Raw genomic sequence first — 18,982 nt, 5'->3', positions numbered from 1 at the left:
ACAATGATTAAAACTAAAACTTATAACAGACATGAATCAGCAAAAAGTAAATAATCATATGATTAAGTTTTAAAAACATGACTGATAAATCAGGTTAAGGTGAAAACGTCATTAAACACCATGTACTATTTATTGATTTAATCTTTTTTTTAACTGTAAATCAGAGTCAGAAATAATGGTAACTGAAATGACTCATAATTGGAGCACTGCCAATACATTGCAATATTGAAGGTCATTAATGAGTTCATGAGAGAGAGATATGAAAATAACTGTAAAATCCCCAAACTTGTGAAAGCAATGAGTTTTGTAAAATGGACTGATTGGATATAAAGAGTGTGTTTGTGATTGAGTGTCTGCTCCGTACTAGCCTCAGTTTACTGGTGAAATGCTTAATACACATAATAATAAATAGTTGATTGCATTGAACACTGCCAGAATTAGTGTGTTTTGTACTTTTGTACAGTAGCCGGGAAGTAGCAATAATAAAAAAAACTTCAAATGTATGGTGGCCAGGAAGTGCAAAACAACATTACAAATGTGAAACACTTTTACAAAACTTGAGACAGATGTACAAATGTACATATGTATATGTACAACACTTAACTAGGGAATGAACCAACTGTAATGCAAACTAAACCATTAAATGAACTAAATTACACACAAAAAATAAAAACATGATGATTGTTCTGAGACAATTAAAGAGTCTAAAATATGCTATACTTCTTACGGAAGCATATTGCATTCACTTAAAAAAAAGGAGAAAGACTCTGTTTTCATGAATTTTGTTTTTTTCTTTTTCTGTTTTCTGAGTATTTTTTTCCTGATTTAATGCGATACATCAAAATCCTGCGAGAAGCTCCTACATAGACATATATAGGTATACAGTATATGTCTATGGTTTATTTAGCAGCTGAGGAAACATACTAGAGGACTGTCAATACTCACTTTATCACCTCGGCAACACTTCTGGTATTTGATAGATTGCCTTTCCCTGTAGATTGTGTCATTTGTACATTTGTTTGGGGACTAGTAAAAGTGTTTCATCACTTATACATTTGTTTTCCTAAAATGTAAATGTGTTTTGCCCTTGGTAAAAGTGTTTTGCTTTATGATATGTAAAATGTAATATATGATACAGTATGTACATCTGTCTCAAGCTTTGTAAGTGTTTCACACTTTGTAATGTTGTTTTGCACCTCCCAGCCACCATACTTTTGAAGTTCTGTTTCTTTATCATTTAAAAACTAAGTTTGTACTGGCCCAGCTGAAGCTTCTTTCAGGGTGACTTTAATATATTGTGCCTTTTGTTACATTTGAATAGAAACCAAGTGTCATTCATAGAATATTTGACATATTCCTTTATTTAAAAGGACAAAGACCTTGACATGATTATATAAATCAACAACACATTTTGTAGTTTAATTACAACATTCCATAAATGTGCAAGGCTGGTTTTAAAAAGTGTGAAAACTGTCATAGACTATGTGCTGCACTGCTGATGAACACAAAGCAGGTCCAGTACAGACAGTGTGTGATGGAAGTGCTGATCACTGCAGAGGTAGAAGCAGCAAAGAGAAACATGGAGAGGGAAGTAGTATGAACACACACATTAAGTTTTCACAGTATTGATTATTCAATAAAAAAAAGTATTTGAATGTGGAAGCCTGAACATTAGTCTCCTTGCAGCAGGCTCGGTCACCATGGTGACGTGCTACATTTAAAGTCAGCCGAAGGTTCGGGAGTTAGCTCGCTAACTCACTGCGGCTTCATCTTGTTGCACAGACAGTGTGTGAGCGTAGTGTTCAGAAGTCTTTATCCCAGCCAGACAGCTCATCAGGAGGCTCCTCTGTGTCCGGAGGAAACATGTCAAAGTGACTGTGATCCATCGGCCCCATCAGCTGCACATGCAAATGAAATCATTCCACTTTGTCAGCATGTGATCATTTAGAAGAGCTGGAGCCCTTCTTTTCATGCATATCCTTATAGTTAATGAAGGCTACTTCAATTTGCATAATGACATGTAAACAGCTGAGAGGATAGAAATCTGTACGTAATACACTGCTCTTTTCATTTGAATACATACTTTTGTATTAGGACTGAAAAATAAATATTAGATAAAAGAGATTTCCTAAATTTCAAACACAGCCACAGCAACCAAATATTTCATTTTAAGCCATGCAGCTTAACCCTTAAATAGGTTCAAATATGACCTTTTTTTACATTTGAGTGCTGTAAAAACACTATACACATTTCTGTTAGCCTGACTTTTGCTAATGTGACCCACAGTATACAAAAAAGGGGGAAAAATGCTAATTTTTAAAATATTTTGAGCAGCTGATACTCATTTTTACATATGCAAATGTTGAAGTTTGACCTTTGAAGTTTGAAATTTAAAAATCAGCATTCAAACATGTTGTATTCATCATATTCTATAAAACGTTCTCCTGTCTCTTAAATAATGACTGTGAATGTATTTTAATCAAACAGAAGGATTAACATTTATTAATGACTGATGGGGAATTTATGAATGTGAATTGGTGTAGAAACTAATTATGAGTCAGAATATGAACATTATGTAAGGGTTACGCATATAAATCATATTTGACCTTTTGTAATATCACATAGAATTTAATTTAATACCTGTCACATTTATACAGTATAATGGAAAACTGCAATTATTTATCATTATATCACGTTTCTTCCTAGCAGTATTGAACAATATTTCTTGATGATATAATTTATTAAATCAAGGCAATCTGGCCAAGTTTTTGCTGAAAAGTACAATTACACCATTGTGAATGGATGAGCTTCCAAGCTGCTGTAGGAAACAGCTTCCTGCAGCACAGCAGTTTCACAGCCCACATGCACAAACATCTCATAACCAACACAACTGTCTAGTGTCTACGGCAGGCAAGAGAACATATTTGAGATTTTTGTTAATAAAATTGAACTTCTGATATGACTGTGTCTTGAGGAAACTGAATTCAATACTCTCTATAACATTTAATAACCTGATATAGCAGGACTGTAGTAAGCCACACAGTTTTTCTACATCTAGAACTCAATGGTCTCATCTATTACAGTCTTTTTTTATGATGATATAATGTGTCCTGTCTCTGAGCACACTGAAGAGGCTGTTCTGCTTCATGAGCCAGACGAAGTAGCACACATTAATTATAAGCATGTCTGCTGTCAGTCCACTTCACACACACAGTATTCTTTATTATCTCATCACTGTTTTACACGGTTGTTTCTGTAAAATTCTGGGGCAGGAGTCGCAAAGTGCAAAATGTTAATGTAAATGAGTCTTGCAGTGATTGCAGTGATTTTTCAGTGATGTCATCATCTTGTTACCAGGTGCATTACATGCTACATACTGAGCTGGATTTGGAGGATGGTCAAAAGAAAATCTTTACTTCCAGACACCTCCTTGTTAACAGACTACACCACTACCTGTTTCCTGGTCATTTCAAACTTGTCAAAATCTGAAAGACTAATGAGTTCATGTAGATTTATCTGTATCTATCTCTTTATTAGTGTATCTTTCACTATGATCAACAACAAGACAACAGTGTGGAATATAAATCAATCTGAAGTAAAGAATGTCTTGAGATCTTACTTTAAATGTAATATGTAATATGTCATATGATATTGATTGAAGTGCACACAGATTTTTTACTATTGTTGCACGTCATAAAAAAGGACTCCATCATTCTCATTCAGTCTTGTAAATTCTTATAAACTGAAACATTTTCACTATTGATGCAGTGTGGGACTGTGTGTGTGCTTGTTCACTGTCCTCACCTCTCTCTTCAGTGGAGATGAGAGCTTGTGACGCCTCAAACCCTCCCAGTTAAAGCCCTGGAACCACCTTCAATACACACACACACACACACACACACACACACACACACACACTTACAATGTTAAATATAATGTTCTTTTGGTTTGACTTTATACTGATGCTGATGTGATTAGGAGAGAGGACCTACTTGTGTTTCTTGATGTCGATGATGCCATTCTTTTTGTTTCCCAGCCGCTCCACTGGGTTCAGTCTGAGAGGGAAAGAGAAGGCCACACATATCAGGTTTAACTCTTCACCAGGACACACATGGCTTCATAACTGCTGCACAACACAGAAGTATGTGACCAACGTCAATATGAGCTGTGGTGTAACATCACTGCAACACAATCATCAGGTCATTATAGTAAATGAAGCTGTGTAGTGTGCTGCACATCCCTGATTATCTCTTTTTAAATCAATCAATCAATCAATCAATCAATCTTTATTTGTATAGCGCCAAATCACAACAAAGTTATCTCAAGGCACTTTACACATAGAGCAGGTTCTAAACCAAACTCTTCAGGTTTTAACTTTAAAGAGACCCAACATTCCCACATGAGCAACAGTGGCAAGAAAAAACTCCCTTTTAACAGGAAGAAACCTCAGAACCAGACTCAGAGTGGGAGAACATCTGCCTTGACCGGTTGGGGTTGAGAGGAGAGAGAGGAAGGATAGAGGAGAGAAGCACAATGAAAATCAACAATGAAGCTAGAAGGTCCGGGACTGGAATCTGTCATCCGGACGTCTATAGGCCCAGATTACCTGTGAGACCAGAAAGCACAGACAACTCCGGGGAAGAAGTTTAGGTGCATCATGGGAGTCCCCCGGCAGTCTAAGCCTATAGCAGCTTAAACTAAGAGCTCTAAGAGTCCTAACTATAAGCTTTATCAAAAAGGAAAGTTTTAAGTCTACTCTTAAACGTAGGGAGGGTGTCTGCCCCCCAGACCAAATCTGGAAGATGGTTCCACAGGAGAGGAGCCTGATAGCTGAAGGCTCTGCCTCCTGTTCTACTTTTAGAGATACTAGGAACCACAAGTAGACCTGCATACTGGGAGCACAGTCTTCTAGTAGGTACATAAGGTACTATCAGTTCGTTAAGATATGATGGAGCCTGACCATTAAGAGCTTTGAAGGTGAGGAGAAGGATTTTGAATTCTATTCTGAATTTTATGGGAAGCCAATGCAGTAAAGCCAAGATGGGAATACAGTGAACCCTCGCTATAACGCGGTTCACCTTTCGCGTCTTTGCGGATTTTTTTAATGCTTTTTTTTAACAGTGCATTGTGTTCTGCATCCTGATTGGCTAAGCTGTGCCTCGTCTCTGTACAGCTCGCCAAATTTACGTTTGCAAATTTTCTCCATGACAAAACCCACAATGTCGACGAGGGTGGCATGTCTGTTTATAAGTGTCTTCTTGCCCAGAAGGAAAAAAGAGTGACAACAACTATCCATAACTATGTTCTTCTCTCGGAAAAAGACCCCTGCACCACAGCCTCCAGTAGAAAAAGACCCCTGAACCACAGCCTCCAGTAGAAAAAGACCCCTGAACCACAGCCTCCAGTAGAAAAAGACCCCTGCACCACAGCCTCCAGTAGAAAAAGACCCCTGCACCACAGCCTCCAGTAGAAAAAGACCCCTGAACCACAGCCTCCAGTAGAAAAAGACCCCTGAACCACAGCCTCCAGTAGAAAAAGACCCCTGCACCACAGCCTCCAGTAGAAAAAGACCCCTGAACCACAGCCTCCAGTAGAAAAAGACCGTATACAGTATTTCTAAAAACTATCATAGTTATTTGTAAGAAAACGTTTATATTTTTATTTCTTAAACAAATGCTTGGGCCTGAAAACAGGTTTTGATCTTTGGTTTCATTCTATAATACAGTATTGTATTGTATAATAATTGTAAAAAATAAAGCTGACTACTTCACAGATTTCGCCTATCGCGAACGTAACCCCCGCGATAAATGAGGGTTCACTGTAATATGATCTCTCTTTCTAGTTTTTGTCAGAACATGAGCAGCTGCATTCTGGACCAGCTGGAGAGTCTTTAGAGACTTATTAGGACAGCCTGATAATAATGAATTACAGTAGTCCAGCCTAGAAGTAACAAATGCATGGACTACTAAATGTCACAGAGCAGCATTATTCTCATGTTGTACCATCAGCCATCACACTATAGTATTTACAGATTGTTTTTATTGTATATAGTATTTATTTCAGCATGAAATCAGAGAAAACTCGCCACTTCAGGCCTGAAAAGTGGTTCCGTTGCAGGCAAACAGTGAAAGGTGGCAGTATTATCTGATGCTGATTGGTGCTTCATCATACTTGCAAAGTCTCCTGATGAGGTCGTCTGGACGCTTGCCTATTCTCTTAGGGAAGTCCACTTTCTCAATGCCGTGGAGGACCATGGTGTAGATCTTTATGGGGTCAGAGCCAGCAAAAGGGGGGCTGAGGAGAAAACAGGGTTTGGTTTTTCCTGCTCATTGCAAAGATAAAAATGAAGACTGGTATGTTTAAAAACAGTGTAATAATGAATGACTTGCAAACGTTGGTTCATTCTTCATTATGTAAATTATAAACATAAAAGGCCTCATGCTAAAACCATCTATATGAACAAAGTCATTCTTAAAGGAGAATACACTTCTCTTAGTACAAAGACAGTTAGTCTGGTTCTGTCCAACACCCAACACCTCTAAAGCTCACTGATACAGATATTTACTCATTGTGTTTAACCTGTACACAAAAACACATGTTAAACACTATGGTTCTCAATTAGAACCGGTTCTAAGACCCTCAATTCTTCCTCTCCTCTGTGCTCTATGTTTGACTGAGTACAGGGATCAGATCTTTCACACACACACACACACACACGCACGCACACACACACGCGTTGCTGTAAGTGCAATAAAACATGCAAATAAAAAGCCAATAACTACTTCATTAAACCACCAGTTCAACAAGCATCAACATGTAGAAAAGTCATATGTTCATCTGCTTTGTCCACAGTCTCTCATCCACTGCTGGTACATCTTGCACAAGGCCTATCTATTTAAATGTGTGATATATTATGAACTAGCTGAAACTACAGTTGTGTGTTTGTAAATTAACTGCTGAGCTTAGTTTGTCACATATCTTAAAATGTGTCACATTCTTGTAAACTCAGCTGCTGGCTCTTCTAACCAACTTCTCTTCTCTACTAGCAGTACCTGCAGGCACTGAGACACAACAGCAGCAGCAGAGGACAGAGGACAGACTGACAGTGACTGATGTCTGTGATCTTCATTCTGTCTAAACTTCACCAGTATTTTGATGTCAGGAATATTTTTTTATTTTATTGGTATTTTAGATTTCTTTCCAGCAAGGCATTATTGACTTTATATAGTAAGTAATTTGTTAGTGATGAAAAAGAACTGATAAGATTATCAATAAGAACTCAACTAAGCATTGATAACAGCAGTAATATCAATAAAATCCTAACGCTACCCATCCCTATTAACCACAAACTGTTGTTTTAGAGGGAGTTTCATGCTGGAACTATTTCTTGATGAACAACACTTCTTCCATCACTTGTATGCAGCATTGTGTGGGTTTCTGGATACAGTCAGTGAGCACAGTCAATGGGGACATTGTTACTAAACCTGCACCCTCACTGGGCCTCTTGCAAGAACATTTTCTTATTCTCATCCTAAAACTCACTTTTTCTGTGAGGGGCGACAGATTTGGACAACTTCTAATTTTCATTTATACATTCCATCCAAAATTGATGAATACCACACATTTTCTTCATGTGTATGTGTAATCTACAAGCACACAGTGCCTGCAGCCAGCATTGTTCAGCAAGAAACAGTTCAGCACTTAAAGTCGGTGTAAAGTTAGAATAAATATGTGTTCTGAGTTTGACATACCACAGAAAAGTGTGTTGTTAACCACCCTGCCAAATTTGAATGACTAAAAAAAAAATCGCCAAATATATGAAATTCGGCTTCAAAGTTGTGTAAAACTCAGTCTCTTTCTCTGCTCCCAAACGCTGTGGGAGTGTCCGCCGAGTTCGCTGAAACCCCGTCCCCTACTAAGTGTCACCTGTCAATCAAAGTCACCACCTCTACCAGAAACATGGACACTATGTCTGAGAGCTTTCTGCTGCTAACTCAGCTGCTAGCTCAGCGGCTAGCTCGGCGGCTAACTAAGTGGCTAGCTGGGCAGCTAACTGGCTAACTGTAGACTGTAGTAGTAGTAATGTGCGCCGAATGTATTTATACCTCTACAGAAGTAACGCAGCAGTGATTTTCAGACCCGCCCACTAAATCCTGAATACAGAAATCTTGAAACACAGTTTGTGAAGTCTAGCTCCACAATTCAAATCTAAATGGTTGAAATGCTTTTTACTCCTGTTTTAGAAATACATTTATGACCTATTTAATGTGTTTAGAAGAAAATGTTTGAATTCACTTTACTATGGAGTAAGACAACTTCCAAAAAGATGTATCCATGATTCTAACCATTCATATTCGTAATGATAAACATTTGTATGTCAATAAAAAAGTTGTACACAAAATTCTGCTGTCATACACATGAGTCTGAGAAATTGTTCGGGTTAGGATTGTTTTTATGTGAGTATGAATCTAAAAGCTGTGAGTGCAAAGTCTTGTGAATACAACTCTAATTTCTACGACTACGAAGTCTTCACTGTTAACACGAATTCAAGTTTGTGGGTACGAGTAGAAAAGTGTTGAAATGACATCACATAGGTTACAGGCAGGTCACAGGGGAAAGTAATTGAACCCTGAGTGCTCCAAATGCGCATGCGCCAAAGCCAAAGATGACTAACGGCAGTGCACACATGGACACCAGTAATGCAAGGGAAGCATCACAGGTAAAGTCAATAACACATCCATTAATTATTTATTTTTATTTAGTTATTTATTTCATGAAATTCTACGTATCGAGTAGTGACAGCAACACTGCCCCCACGGTTTCTGGTGGTACTGCTCCGTCCGTATCCATAGATATATATTATGGGCGGGGCTGGGCATCCCGCAGGCCGCAGCCGTTACCCTCTCGTTCACAGTGAAGACTTTGTAGTTGTAGAAATTAGAGTTGTATTCACAAGACTCACAGCTTTTAGTTTCATACTCATAATTTATACATATTCATACACATAAAAACAATCCTAACCCGAACAATTTCTCAGACTCATGTGTATGACAGCAGAATTTTGTGTACAACTTTTTTATTGACATACAAATGTTTATCATTACAAATACGAATGGTTAGAATCATGGATACATCTTTTTGGAAGTTGTCTTACTCCATACTTTACACGGTCTTTAACTTCCCAACCAAACCACCAACTGTCATTCTTACATTTCTGTTTGTATACAGATGAAACTAATGAGATATGATGACTCACACTCACAGCAACACACAACTCCTTTTTCTTCTTATTCTCGCAACACATCTTACTGACTTACTTGCCGGTGAGAAGTTCAAATATGAGGATTCCCAAAGACCAGCAATCAGCTCCAAAGTCATGGCCTTTGTTCATGATGACTTCTGGAGCTACGTACTCTGGAGTCCCACAGAATGTCCAAGTCTTCTTTCCACGGCCAATCTTTTTAGCAAAGCCAAAGTCTGCCTGAGGAAATGTGGTGGAATGAGGAATATATGTCAGAAAGAGGAGTGTTCCATATAGCGGTATAGACCGTGACTGTAACAATGAAAAATTGATATCATTTTAATAATACACATCTGATCATATCATGTCAATAATCCAGCGCCTCCTAAATCATTCCTGTTACTATCCATTCTCACCCAGCCCCACAGCTGCCCTCAAAACACACACACACCCACTGTTCATCAGTTCATCTGGTTGCCTTTTCTATATATAGTTAAGTGATAGAAAAGGCAACCGTACCCTTTAATATTACTGTTTAACATATTCTTTATTAAAATGAAAGAGTACAGTTTAGACCTGCTCTATGTGTGAAGTGTCTTGAGATGACTTTGTTGTGATTTGGCGCTATATAAATAAAGATTGTCCATTTTGTACACTTTTGAGCAGTTATGGTTACAGACTTTCTCTCCACCTCACTACACTTCAAAAAAAAATTGGAATGTAATTAACTTGCCAGAAATGAGACATTTTCTATAGATACATACAGACAATATCATTATCGTGAATTCTTCTGGCACAATAACTGTGTAGTGAAAATTTGACATGAAATCAGTCTTAGTCAGAAATAATGCTACTGAGTACTGTGAAGACCCAGTCATATGTCTCTTTGGTTAAGTTATGCCTTCCCAAAGAATTTCATTTGATCCTGTGTTATAATGCATGACACACTGTTTCATAAAACCACTTCATTAATCATTAGTAATAAGCTGAGGTCAAGTGGGTTACACTGAGAAGCAATTTACAGCTAATGCTAATGGTATTCCTCTATTTTTTTGTAATATATAACTTAGTGTTTTTCTGTTGCAGCCCTTCTTGTATTAATTATCTGGCCAGAAATGCATAAATGTTCCCTTTTTTGTCTTTGTGAATTGTCTTAGTATGTTTATTGCTTATTCTTGTAGCGCAGTTTCCGACTTGAACCATTATTTTGCATTACTTTGCCTTCTACACATTCAAATTAGAGTTAAAATAATTGTTTTTCATGAACAATAACATCTGGTTAAATGGAAGCCTTCACTGTGTCTCTTCTGCTTAGATGTCTTGGCCCCTGATAAGTACTATTATTTAACAAACATTGTAATATGTGGCTTACCATTTTGACATAACCTTCAGAGTCCAGGAGAAGGTTTTCAGGTTTCAGGTCTCTGTAGACGATGCCCATGGTGTGGAGGTAATCAAAGGCCTCTAGGACACAACCAGTACAGAATCTGGCTGTAGGTTCATCAAAATAACTCCTGGTAGGAGAGAAAAACATCAACACATATATGACATAATGTGTCATATATATAAAGGCTCAGTGACAAATAAGAGTTGGCAAGATGAGAAATCCAAAAATGGCTTTAAAATAGTTTTAAAAGCAGCATCAGGTTTATTAATATCTATATTTACTGTTTTTGTTCATTTTCATTTGAAATGACATAAAACCTGAAGAGTACAGTCTAGACTTGCTCTATGTGTAAAGTGTCTTGAGATGACTTTGTTGTGATTTGGCGCTATACAAATAAAGATTGAATGATTGATTGATTTGCAACATTTTTTTAACCAAAAGTAAGACTGAATGCTCCTGAAAATGTCCCTTGGTGTAACCACAAAGAATGATAAATATTAAATATCTGAATCACCTACAATCCATTTAAGTGTATTATAAAAATAATTTCTTCTCTTTAAAATATCAAATGAAAATAAAAAAATGGAGTACTCCATTTAAATGTTAATGTGTTTTGTCAATATTGATCAGGACATTTCGTAAAAATCATTTTTTCTAAATAAATTGGGGTCAATGATGTCAAATTTGTTAAAAAACATTTTGTTGCGTTGCCAAAGTGGATTACATTTATTCCACATTTTAGTTCATGTTTATTTTCCTGTGCATTTACTCAGTGTTTTCCTTGCATGTTCCCTCCTTCATTGTTCACATGTTCTTACTCACACCTCCCTGCATCATGTTCATTATTCTCCCCCAGCCTTCACACCTATCCTGTATCAGTCTTGTCAGCACTGCTCTGTCTCCAGTGTCCTCCCAGCCAATCACTCCCAGCCTGAGCTTGTGTCTTGTCATCTGTTCACCATTCCCTCATTACTTCTGTTAGTATTTAAGTCTTGGTTTTATTTTCAGTCTTTGTCAGCTCATGAATACAGACTAGAGGTGTGACGATACACTCAGCTCACAAGATGATATGTGATACTGGGTTCATGAGAGTGAGACAAGACGAGCTTTTAACACTATTTTTAAGAAGACTTCAATGATGAAATGTATGACTGGAAACAATCTTTTAATTGACTGAAAGTCACACAATGCAAAACAATGCAGGTGCATTTTGAAATGTTTTAACTAATCTTTAATGAATGTCACTTCAGTTCTACTTTCTGAGTATGAAAGTAGAACTAAATATAGAGAGATATTTTATAGATAGATCATTTTAATCTCCATGGAAATAACAACCATAAAGAGCAAAATTATATACAATCACAAAAACCAAAAATGAAGTACAAAGAATAGAAACAATTCTAGTATATGAATATAAAAGAAATAAAGAATCAAATTATTACAAATTATAACAGATCGCTATTAAAAATACAAAAATAAAAGTACATTTCACAAATACTATATCACACAAATACCCAAGACCAGCACACTTTATAAATTGTGTTATAGTTTGTTAGTGTGACCCATTTTACTTGTTGCATCATTAGACTTCCATAGCTGCACTAGATTCTCCTGCTTCTGTTACCTCAGCCTTTCAGTGGAGAGACCCCCCCTCCCCAACCCCTCTCCCCATCTCCTACTTCTGATTGTGAGATCTCAAGTGCCACTCTAACAAGGTTAATGATCCACATGGTGACAGTATAAAAAGAAGACATGACGTGCAAATGACGTATAGATAACCATTCCTCTTTTGTTTTTTTTTGTTGTTTTTTTTCCTTTGGCATGCGCTTCACACTCCTAATAAAGACCGTAGCCTTCAGTCTCTTGCATTTGGCTCTACCTGCTCTGCTCCCTTACATGACAGGATGCACTCTCCCAGCTCCACCAGCGTCTCCTGTATTGTACCAATATTCTTACAGCAGAACACACTTTCTTTTGTGCACAATATGTGTCAAAAGAAGCTGCTATCAGATCTTATTCAGTGCTGTAGTAATAATAAATATCTTCCTAAGTCAATGTAGCAGCAATGTAGCAACCCTGGTATGAACTAGTACAGTCTGTATTGGGACTCAGTGTCTACATTGTGGTGTGCTATCTTTACTTTTTTTAGTTTATTGAGATAGTAGTTTGGGCTTTGAGGAACTGAAGAGGTCTGTCTATCTAGATGCATTCTGTATTCCAGCTTTTAGTCTCTAGGACAGAATGAATGTTGCCTTTTGGTTCTGAATGAACATTACCTACCCAGCAGTGTCCCACATGGGGAGAGGTAACAGCTCAAACTCTGCCATCTTTCAATCAGTACCACTTCACTTCCATCTTTAGGCTTTTATAGGAGAATAAAGTGGGCGGATGTTTGCCCAGCTCTATAAACAGGATTAGTGGGCAAAGAAGTCTTCACTAACCCTTGCTGCCTTTTGAGGCTGCCAAAGTAATGAAAATGCTAAGTGAGACTTCAAAGGATAGGTTTGGATGTAACTATACTCGTGTTGTACAGGTTAAGAACTAGTGTCTTCTACATCCTGGCTGTAGCACGACTCCAATAACGATCTAGCAGATTGAGTTAAAGACCGTGTAAAGTGAATTCAGACATTTTCTTCTAAACACATTAAATAGGTCATAAATGTATTTCTAAAAAATGTGTAAAAAGCATTTCAACCATTTAGATTTGAATTGTGGAGCTAGACTTCACAAACTGTGTTTTAAGATTTCTGTGTTCAGGATTTAGTGGGCGGGTCTGAAAATCACCGCAGCGTTACCCACCCCTGCTGCTGTAGAGGTATAAATACATGTAGCGCACACTACTACTACTACAGTCTACAGTTAGCTAGTTAGTCGCCGAGCTAGCCGTCGAGATAGCTGCCGAGCTAGCCGCCGTGTTAGCCGCTGAGCTAGCCACTGAGTTAGCAGCAGAAAGCTCTCAGACGTCAGCGTCCATGTTTCTGGTAGAGGTGGTGACTTTGATTGACAGGTGACACTTGGTAGTAACTCGGCGGACACTCCCACAGCGTTTGGTAGCAGAGAAAGAGACTGAGTTTTACACAACTTTGAAGCCTAATTTCATATATTTGGTGAACACATATTTATTCTTACTTTATATGGACTGTAAAGAAATGAACCGTGAAAATGAATGTGTCACATAAAGAGCCGGTACAAAGAGAACACACTCCATCACCACAATGACCACTAACTGTTCATGTGCATACTTTATTTTGGTGTAGTTGTTATTAATGTAGCAAAAGAACGTACACTCACATGTCCCGAAGCACAGTCCACAGCTCTCCTCCAAGACACACCTCCAGCAGCATGTACACACACTTGTCATCCCGAAATGTTCGAAACAATCTGAAACACATGCATTGACAGTCAGGACACAAAGTAATATTACTATTATAATAGGCAAATATTAATGTTGTGATATAGTAATTATTCTGTAGACACTTCTTCTTCGTCCTTATGATGCACTTTGATTGCCCTACACCTTTCTGTCCACTCATAAAGTGAAGAGTTGCTACACAGTCATTCACATAAAAAGATGACAAAGTAGTGGTTCTCAACCTTTTTTAAGCAATGTACCCCCTGTGAAATATTTTCTTAACCAAGTACCCCCTAACCAGCGCAAAGCATATTTGGTTGAAAAAAAGACTGTGTCATCAGTGTCTGATTTTGTAAGTGTGCAAAACATTGCAAATAAAAAGATATAAAAAATAACTAAAGAAGAAAAAAATAAATAATCAACTTAGTTATAAATAAAGATTTGTGCACTTAAAAATAATGATCAACCTCTTTTGGGATTATAATAAAGATATGTTTTTAAACTGAATTCATGAACTCAATTGTTGATAAATAAACATGTCATTTTAAAGGATTTTTGAATTGATATTTTTAGAATATATATATACCTATATATATAAATTTAACAAACTCTCTCTCAGTAAGCAACTTTACAGTCCATTAAAAGCTTCTCACATGTAAGAATTTGGTGTTTAAAATAAAAAATAAAAAACCCTGAGACCCAATGGAAACCAGATGTGAAGTGATAAGTAAAACATTGAGTTGTACACTAGGAGGTGTGAGAGAGAACGTCCCATTTTGGCTGAACTTCTCTCTCTGAATGACAGTCAACAGACTGCTTGCTCAAGGCCTTTGTTCTTTAAAGTCATGGTCCAGATAAATCTCAGGGCAGCTACATTCTGCAGCTTGTTCCTTGGTGACTCGGCTGAGAACAGCTCTCATTAGAAGTTTTCTGCTGGCTGACCCATTCTCCTCTGCTCAATATCTACATGCTTCCACAGGCTGACATTATGGCAAATAAAAGATCTCACCACAGTATTACTATTGTGTAATGGCTTTAGAAATAAGCCCTTGCTTTGTGTCAGATGCCTGATGCTGAATGCGTAATGTGTGTGTGTGTGTGTGTGTGTGTGGTTCACACCTGATGATAAATGCTGAGTTGATTTGCTGAAGGATGTTCTTCTCAGAGTAGATGTGCTCCTGCTGTCTGGTGTCCACAATGTGTTTCTTCTTAATACACTTGAGAGCGAATGTAACAGCTTCATCCTTCAGCTTCACCTGAGAAACAGCAGAGTGGATCTCACTGAGTAAAGAAAGCCACTGATAATCAATGTTGGAGATAAACTATTAGGAGAAAATGCATTCAACTATTCTATTGCTATTCTGTTTTCAGATAAACAATAATGCATCCACTTTCACCAACTGATTTAAATTTTGGAAAGCTACCACTGTTGAGCTTAGTGATTCTCATTAACACCTTAATCTATATATCATCTGTCATACAAACAGTAATGTATGTTGATTTGACAGTATACTTACTGTAAAAAAAAACCCAGCATACTATAAAGATTAGTATATAGTGCATAATGTATACAATCAGTTTGTAGTCTGGAATTATGATACAGCTCTAGTTCACATCTAATATAAACTGGACAAGCTTTGGCTTTAAAGACAAGCTTTGGTGATCGGTGATCAGTTTTATTGTATTTAGCAACAAACCAACTTACTGAGCTAAACTCTGTATACCAGAGGAGTCTATCCCACATTATGTTTTATTAAAAAAGTATGTGTGTGTGTATTTTTATTCTTAAATCTGTCATACTTTTTTCGTGAGGTGGACACTCATATCACCAGGAAGCAGTTGTAAATGACCTTTGTAAACATGATGAATCCCACCTGTTCTAAATGAAAGCGTGTTCCAGAGAATAGTAAATGAACATGAATGACGCCCCCAAAATACCATATAGGGTCAGACATCCAGCAGGTTGTAGAGAAGCTCCATTCATGAATATAGCACTAAGGACTACAGAAGAAGACTTTTACAAGCTCTCAGACTGAGGTCCTGCTCTCAGAAATAGATCAACAGAAACAATTATTATTTAGTGTGAGAAAGACCAACAATGAGGAAAAATGATCTGTTCTGTTAACGTTGTCTCAGCTGTTGCACCGTCACAGAAATAAAAACAAAAATGACTGAACATGAATTATGCCAGGGGACGTCATCAGCCAGGGAGTTAAACTATTACTTCCATAAGCAATATTTCAATTAAATGAATAAAAGTTATTAATAAATAGTCAGTTTATATTGTGGAAAAGTAACTGTGGACAAGCCACTTTGTAGTTTCAGCCGCTAATATTTATATTGTAAGCTTGTATTATTATAGATTCAATTGTCAATTTAAATAGAATATAGAATAGAAAAAAAGTCTTTATTGTCATTGTACAAAGCACAACGAAATTGAGATGTCATCTTTAAATTGTTAAATAGCCTACTTCTTTATACTAAATAGCCTAATCATTTTACAAACAGAGTAATGTCATCATGATTATGGATTCAGAAGTGCAATTGAACGGGACATAGCCTACTTGCATCCCCTGTAGTTCACACCCATTACTCAGGGGTCTTTAAAATACTGACAATATAAATACGCTCAGCCTGCGGATCGACATTATTAATTTCTCTGTTAAGTGGTAGTCAGCATACAGTGATGTTAAAAAGAAAATCCAAGTCAGTTGACTCTGAAGCTGCCGGACTGCTGTCACACAGACCTGCTAACACACGGGATGACAACGCAGGACAAGCTGGCAGAAGAAGTTGGAGATGAGGTTAACAGTTCAACAGCCCGATCTCTCTGTGTCTTATTTGTGCTGATAAACTACAGTAGGTTACATCACTCTGTAGTATAGCTAACGTATCGTGCTTGGCTGTATTGTATCATACAGTATTGTTTGGTCCCGCGTAGAGGTTATGTGTTCATTAAGTGATTATCATATCTTGCTTATCTAGTATATGATTCTCGTATATCTCTAACTTGGCTGCTTGTGTAGGTGTTACAGTTTGGGTATTATTGGTCAGTGCATGGCTTTTATTTCATTGCTAAAATGATGCTGCAACTGACATTATTTAGCTTAGATGACAGATTTTATACATGAAAGTAGAATTGTTTCCAGGTCATATTTAGTCCATCTCACTTCCCTGTCCAGGATATTTGCAGAAGGCTACGTTATTCTGAGTCATATCAGCTGTAAATAAAATCCAGCTAAATCACTTGTAGTGTAAAGCATGGGGCTGACTAATGACGGTGATATCTGTGGTGTTATGTTACTGTAGCTCACCAGCTCCACTCGTCCAAATCCTCCCATCCCCAGCGTGGCTATGACCTCCAGCTCCTGGAAAGGTTGGTGAGAGGGCAAGAGAGCAATCCTCTCCTTCATCCTCCTCAGCTCCTGGGCCTCCACTGAGTCAATCTGAGGTGAATGAGGCCTGACGGAGGAGCAAGACAATCACATTTTAACCTTTATCCTGAATTTAAGCATCAGTAGTTAACCACTGAGGGTGAACCAGTGTGTTTTTATTCACTAGACTCTAAACTGATTTGTCTGCTTATCTCCAATAATACTGCATGTCATTCTGCACTCACAGGGCATTCCTCCTCTCATCACTCCTGGAGAGCTCCTCCACGTATTCCTTCAGGTAAGCCTGGAGCTCCTCATAAGTTCCCACCATCTGGTTGAAGTTGCTGGAGAGAGGAGGCAACATGTACAGCTTTCATTTCAGAATTGTGTGTGTGTTTAGAAGGCAAATACAGGTTATCACATGCAGGTGCTGATGTATCATAGCTACCTTTTTATATATCTGAATGATACATCTGGCAGCTTACACAAACAGCTGTGTTTGTGTAAGCTGAATGTAATCAGCTCATCCATCAGCTGTGTGGATACCTTATATTAGTAGTGTAGGATAAAATCCCTACAGCAGACGGCACAAGCTTCAAACAACAGGCTTGCTTTTTCTTCAACCTCCCAAGAATTCTGGCAAATATTACATAAGTGAGAATTCCAAACTCCTCTCTCATCTCCTCCTCCTCCTCCTCCTCATCTAAACATCCTAGGAACTGAAAGGATCTCATAAGGACCCCCATGCCATAACCCACTAGGACTTTCAATATTTATGTTTGGACTATTAGTTTAGTTCCTATTTTATTTTGAAATGTGTTCTTGTTTCCTTTACTTCCTGTGTTCTCCCAGTTTTGTTGATTCCCTCAAATGTTTCATCTGTGTCTTCCTTTACACACCTAATCATTGGTTATCATAACTCCTCTCTAATGGCCAGTTAGACAGAGACAAGCTGAATAATGTTGTCAGTTATTGTGTCCAGCTGTAGAAAATAAAACGGCATGTGAAGCATCATGTAGCTACTCACTCTCTGTCCACCACCAGGCAGTGTGTGTCGTTCTCATTGCAGATGATGTTGGCTGAGCGAACATCCTCACTGTAAACATACATGTGCACTTCAGTCAAATGAATGAAACCAACACTAACATACATGTACAGTACAGACAGTCATTGAAGCATGTCTTTGTCTACGCAGTCCACAATCAAACAAACTGGAACATGAAGGATCAATTCTATTGTTTACTGTGAGACAATATATTCATCATTATGTTCTGAATGTCCTGAAGAGGGAATATTTTCTTGTCTCATGAATAGAACTACAGAGATTGAGAGTGTGTTAAATATTCTGTTGCAACCACTCCTCTGAAATGAGGTCAACGCAGAAGTAACTTAGAACTGCATTCTATCAAAAGGCCACCAGGGGGCGACCGTTTTGGTGTCAAAAGGACTTCCGTCTCTATACAAGTCAATGGAGAATTCACCAACTTCTCACTTGATTTCTAACCTCAGTAAACGTTTTCAAAATGTGTTTATGGTCTCAATCGCTAGTTTAAAGCCTTCTTCAATGCAGTATGATGTTCATTTGTGAAATTTTGGCCTCCCTGATTTTATATTTGACAATAAAGCAG

At 37.7% G+C, this 18,982-nt stretch overlaps 1 protein-coding gene across 1 annotated transcript in view; it reads right to left on the bottom strand.

Annotated features, from left to right (window-relative positions):
- Positions 1-1,802: 1,802 nt before the first annotated feature.
- LOC128373173 (cGMP-dependent protein kinase 2) overlaps positions 1,803-18,982 on the bottom strand; it is a 41,628-nt gene continuing 24,448 nt past the window's right edge. Inside the window, exons 9-19 of the mRNA XM_053333458.1 lie at positions 18,382-18,450; positions 17,600-17,698; positions 17,295-17,442; positions 15,100-15,236; positions 13,920-14,009; positions 10,614-10,755; positions 9,318-9,481; positions 6,172-6,294; positions 3,993-4,055; positions 3,805-3,871; positions 1,803-1,898 (exon numbers count right to left, since the gene is read on the bottom strand). Coding sequence (XP_053189433.1) covers positions 1,803-1,898; positions 3,805-3,871; positions 3,993-4,055; positions 6,172-6,294; positions 9,318-9,481; positions 10,614-10,755; positions 13,920-14,009; positions 15,100-15,236; positions 17,295-17,442; positions 17,600-17,698; positions 18,382-18,450 — 1,198 coding nt within the window. The remainder of the gene's footprint in view (positions 1,899-3,804; positions 3,872-3,992; positions 4,056-6,171; positions 6,295-9,317; positions 9,482-10,613; positions 10,756-13,919; positions 14,010-15,099; positions 15,237-17,294; positions 17,443-17,599; positions 17,699-18,381; positions 18,451-18,982) is intronic.

The sequence above is a fragment of the Scomber japonicus genome, chromosome 14 (assembly GCF_027409825.1).
Source record: "Scomber japonicus isolate fScoJap1 chromosome 14, fScoJap1.pri, whole genome shotgun sequence".
NCBI classification, from domain to species: Eukaryota; Metazoa; Chordata; class Actinopteri; order Scombriformes; family Scombridae; genus Scomber; species Scomber japonicus.
This window is presented reverse-complemented; position numbering and strand designations above follow the sequence as displayed.